We start from the raw sequence: 5687 nt of genomic DNA on the forward strand, positions 1-5687 counted from the left end.
TCCGTGAGAGTGTGGATTCGAATCCCGCTCTCACCCTTTCTCCCAAGTTTAACTGGAAAATCAAACTGAGCGTCTAGTCATTCGGATGAGGCGATAAACTGAGGTCTCGTGTGCAGCACGCACTTCGCGCACTGAAAAAAGAACCCATGGCAATAAAAGGGTTGTCCTGTGGCAAACTTCTGTTGAGGAAATCCACTCTGATCGGCACACAAATATATTTTTTACAAGCATGCACTCACGGCCTGACTATAGCGCGTTGAGTTATGCTGCTAGTCAGGCATCTGCCCAGCAGATGTGGTGCAGCATATATGGATTTATCCTAACGCAGTGACTCCTTGAAAAGCTGAAACTGAAACTGAAGCTGAAACTCTGTACTGTGGGTGTGTCCTAAAGGGAGACAACGAGGCCAGGCCGCCCCTGCTCCGTCACATCAGCCTGCAGGACAGGGGTGACGACTCTTCCCTGTCTCCTGCACCCCCTCCCCACCTTCTCCCGGCCTCCGCCTCCGTCATCTCCCCCTCCTCTGCCGCCTCTGCCTCCACCACCACCACCACCAAGCCCAGCTCCAAACACGACGACATTCCCTGCATCACAGGTGAGTCAGAGTGTGTGTGTGTGTGTGCGTGTGCGTGTGTGTGTGTGTGTGTGTGTGGTCTATAGTGTCTGTACATCTACTAGCGTATCACAGATTGACGTAAGTTTACTGTTGGGCCAACTGCAAAGTGAGAGCTGTATTCGATATCAGTGGTTTCTCCATTGCTATGGGAAATCGTTTACAGCGTTGCCTTTTTGTGAAGGACTATGACTCTCAAACTTGGAGGCAAAATTGCACTGGCTCTTAGTGCTGCAGCCTTGGGGGCTCAGTAGTTGGCCTTTGGGAACCATCCCAACTAAACGCCGACTGTCCTAAAACCCTCTTGGCCGAGAGAGTGGGGATTGACAGGACAGCAGTTACCTCATCTTATCTGGTCATGGTCGAAAACGACAATACATCATACAATACATCTAGTTACGATTGTATCGGTTAAGATGCAGATAATCCAAGGGACATTACTCCAATGGTTAGCCTCGTTCTGACTACCTTATTGTTTGGCATAGCAACCCCTGGTTTAAAACTAAGGGAGACTCGGCGCTTCGTCTTTCAAGTTGCCTCAAGCATTTCTCATGCTCACACTCCAGACGATGAACTAGTACATGGTCGTTCTGTTGTTTATTGAGGAAGGTGTCAGAGGGGTGAAGACGCTCAGCTACCGATACGTTGTCCCTGAGGGTTTGTGTTTCCAATCCCCCTGTCACCCTTTCTCCCAAGTTTGAATGGACAAATCAAACAGAGCATCTAGGCTTGGGGATAAGAAGATGATCCAAGGTCCCGTGTGCAGCATGCACTTGGCACACTGAAGAAAGAACCACCAGCAACAGAAGGGTTGTCCTCTGGCAAAATTCTGTTGAAATCCACTCGATGGGTACACAGGTATATATATATATATATATATATATATATATATATATATATATATATATGCATGCATGCACTCAATGCTTGGCCAAGCGCGTTAGGTAATGCCTCTTGTCAGACATCTGGTCAGCAGATGTGGTGCAGTCTATATGGACTAACACAGTGATCCATCCTTGAGAAACAGAAACTCTTATTTAATGTATATCGACATCTGTGATTCTTAGACCCCCCAGCCCCCTCCAAGATGTCATCGCTACTTTTCCTATTCCTCTCTCCTCGATTTTTACTTTTCAGACTTGGAGATGAACAAAATAAAACAACAAACTAACTAGTTATCTAGTGAAATCACAACAAAGATCCTTTGGGGAGCCTAATTAAACTGTGAACTATTTGAAACGTTCCTTTATTGTCACATAAAACATTTCCCGTGGAAACAGATGGAACTGCAGATTTAGAAAACGAACGAGGTAAACACATTTTCACCTTTGAGTGTGTGGCGGGTGGGGATGGAGGAGGTAGTGGTCAAGAATGGTAGGGGTGCGGTTGGGGTTTAAGAGCGGATTGTGAAATGAAGCTGTACAGAATCTCTCTCTTTCCACACACACACACACCGACACACACACACACACACACACACACACACACAATCACTCGATACAATCACTCACTCACTCTGACTAAAACGGCATGTGGCATGAACGATAATAATTATAGCAAGATTAGATTTCTAACAACTGAGCATGCTGTGTGTGTGAATCTGTGTCTCGCTGCTAAACCCACTGCTGCCAGGGAAAGGGAAGGATCGGTCCCATAGAAAGGTAAGTCCTCACGGTGCACAGTCACCAGATTCATCGACAGACTGAGAGTAGTGCTGTGTTTTGTTGGGTTTGAGTTGCACTTGTTGGCTCTGTAGTATAGCACTATTTTTGACTCACTTGTGTAAACAAAGTAAGTCTATGTTTTAACCCGGTGTTCGGTTCTGTGTGTGTGTGTGTGTGTGTGTGTGTGTGTCCGTGGTAAACTTTAACATTGACGTTTTCTCTGCAAATACTTTGTCAGTTGACACCAAAATTGACATAAAAATAGGAAAAATTCAGTTCTTTCGTCATCTTGTTTAAAACAATATTGCACCTCTGGGATAGGCACAAAAAAAAAGAAAAAAAAAAAGAAGCCTAATTGTATGCAAACTGCATTTACTGTTATATTTATATTTTTTGTATTCTCTGAACTTGGCACTTTGACCTCTTATTCTGACACAACAACAAGAGAAGTCATTATTATCATTTTTTGTTCAAATAGGAACTTCTTTTGCTAAGCATGGAATTTTTATTTATTTTGCAAACGTTTTGGTGCAGATAGTAAAAAAGGGAAATTACTCTGTAATTAATGCTAGGGGACTTAATTTATCACAAGTGAGTCTTGAAGGCCTTGCCTCTCTTGTTAAGTGTTGTTTTCGCTGTGATTTCCTCTTCTCCACCCCCACCTCCTCTTCCTCCTGCTGCTGCTTCTGCTGCTTCTTGTTCTCCTTCTTCTCTTCCTTCTTTTTTTTTCTTCTTCTTTTGTTGTCGCTGTTGTTGTTGTTAAAACAGAAGAAAACATACACATAAAAAGCTTCATATTTTTTTCTCGCATTTTTCATTGCAGTTGTTCATTTCATAGTTTCATGCGCATGTTTGACCCCCTTTTGTGGGAATATATTATGAAAACACGTCCACCAAGACACATGAACAAAGGAAGCAGGTTCAATTTCAAGACCAGTGTTTTGCAGTATTGTCAACAGCTAGCTTCGAGATGATATTTTTATGCAGTATCTCCATGGCCATGTCCATCGTGAGTGGAATTGTTACATATTATCGTAGTGTCAACATATAGTTTGTGACGCGTAACAAAATGCAAACTACCCCGATTTATTGTACAGCAGTATCATTTAAAAATAAATTAACCATGCTTAATGCTCCGTCACACATACTGATGAGAGAAGACATCTAGTTAGTGTTTAAAAAATTTTTTTTAATGGCATTTGAATGTTATTATTCAGTGATAAATAAACAAACAAGGTTGGAGAGGATGAGGCAGATGTATGGTGAGTTGTAGGGGCGGGGGGTGAGGGGAAGGCAGGGTAAATGGAGGTGGAAACTCAGATAAGTATTTGAAGTTTTGGTACCCATTCACACCTGGGTGGATGTACGGGGGAGGGGGGAGCTGGGGGGGGGAGATAAATGAAGGGTGGAGGAAACTAAGATGATTATTTGAAAAACAGATAGAAGTTTGGTACCCAGTCACACCTGGGTGGATGTATGATGAGTTGCAGGTGGGTCGGGTGTGGGGATCGGAGGGGGGGGGGGGGGGGCAGGATAAATGAAGGGAGGAAACTAAGATGATTATTTGAAAAACAGATAGAAGTTTGGTACCCAGTCACACCTGGGTGGATGTATGATGAGTTGCAGGTGGGTCGGGTGTGGGGATCGGAGGGGGGGGGGGGGCAGGATAAATGAAGGGAGGAAACTAAGATGAGTATTTGAAAAATAGATAGAAGTTTGGTACCCAGTCACACCAGGGTTGCAGTAAAGGGCCTTTCCCCCAAGAAAAAGCAAACAAACGAACATGCTGAAACGGGTCACCTGGATCGCTGATGTATGTGATGTGATGATGGAGTCTCCCGTCGGACCGACGGATGAGTAGGCAGGCAGGCTTATCTGTGTGTCGCTGATGTACATTGGATCAAAAGGCCAACGCCTTACCGACTCCTTTATACTCTATGTATGTATGTTTGATATGAAGCCCGGGTGTTTTTTTTCTGTATTATTTTCATACGCTTTGTCGTTATGCAGCATTCCAACAATAAAAATCTTATAGTATATTGGTCGGGAGTCTGCATGTATATAATGTTTAATCTGTCTGTCTATCTATCTATCTATCTATCTATCTATCTATCTATCTATCTATCTATCTATAATGCGCGCGCGCGCGCGCGCGCGCGTGTGTGTGTGTGTGTGTGTGTGTGTGTGTGTGTGTGTGTGTGTGTGTTACAAATAGTTTTTAAGTGTGCTATTTCATTACCATCTTTGTGTTACAGTCTTACTCCAATTCATGTTGTTCTTCTTGTGCTGGAGTTGAAGTTCAGTTTATCCGTGATTGTTGGTTAATCGACTGTGCATGTTTTTCGGACACTGAGCTATCCCGAAAAAAAAATGTGCAAGTGACAAGACCCGTAAACGCGCATGTCTGATTTACAGTGGTTTCCTGACTGGGCATACTCATTGTAGCACTTGCTTGGCGTGTTTCTTTTTTTTCTTTCATGCTTTAAAGATATATTCTTTGCTTTTTTTGTATCTTCCTTCTTTTATATCGCGTCCCTACCCTAATTGTTTTTCACCTCTTTTTTTCTGTTAAAAATTGATGGTTCATTCCTTTTTTTCTTTCTTAAAAAAATGTTTTCATGTTGATGGCCCTGTGGTTTCTGTGAATGCTTTGGTTCGTTGTTGCACTGTGTGGAATGACATAGAACATGGCTCGCGGGTAAGTTGGCTGGACGTTTGATGTATTAATTAATGTATGCATTCTGAGTGATGCAATGTATGGACACTGCGTCAAGCTCTGTATTGTTATTAATAATACTTATGTAGCGCCTGCCCTCGGTCAGAGACCCAACTCCAAGCACTTTACAGACACTGGAGTAGAGCCAAACTGACAGCTGCCTTTATACATCCATCAGTCGTGTCCTGTGTCATGCAGTCAGGCTTCAGAAATGCGCGCTTGTACACACGTGTATATCACTGTGCCAAACCCGTGTGTGTCTTCCCACTTTGCAGATGAAGATGCTAGCATTCCTACGGCGGGAATAGCCCAGGGGGCCACCACTACCACCACCACCACCACCACCACCACCACCAGCAGCGCCACCATCATCAGTACAGTGGTGGAGCGGGGGATACCACCCGTGTCCTCCGCCTTCCCTGGCCCCTCCACCAAGACGTCCGCGGCGCCCACCCCGCAGGAGAAGTCCACCGACCACCAGGAGCGCCACCTGGCGTCCAAGGTGGCTACCACCACCACGCCCGTGAGTCGGGCCTCCCCTGCCCCAGCCATGCTCAAGACACCAACCCCCGCCAAGGGCACGCGGGCGGCGGAGCAAGGGGAGACCAAACCTGCTGTTGTTGCCTCGGCAGACGCGTCCAGCAGCCTGTCTGCACAGCCCCCGGAGGGGAAAGAGTCGACGATGTCGCCGTCA

The 5687-nt window shown here is 45.1% G+C and overlaps 1 protein-coding gene across 4 annotated transcripts in view; it reads left to right on the forward strand.

Annotated features, from left to right (window-relative positions):
- LOC143292725 (uncharacterized) overlaps positions 1-5408 on the forward strand; it is a 219979-nt gene extending 214571 nt beyond the window's left edge. For all 4 annotated transcript variants that reach the window (XM_076603249.1, XM_076603247.1, XM_076603250.1 and 1 more), the window contains exons 14-15: positions 394-595; positions 5269-5408. In XM_076603249.1, the coding sequence (XP_076459364.1) occupies positions 394-452 (59 nt within the window). In that variant the 3' untranslated portion in view covers positions 453-595; positions 5269-5408. The remainder of the gene's footprint in view (positions 1-393; positions 596-5268) is intronic.
- The last annotated feature ends 279 nt before the right edge of the window (positions 5409-5687 follow it).

Source organism: Babylonia areolata, chromosome 18 (assembly GCF_041734735.1).
Source record: "Babylonia areolata isolate BAREFJ2019XMU chromosome 18, ASM4173473v1, whole genome shotgun sequence".
Taxonomy (NCBI): domain Eukaryota; kingdom Metazoa; phylum Mollusca; class Gastropoda; order Neogastropoda; family Buccinidae; genus Babylonia; species Babylonia areolata.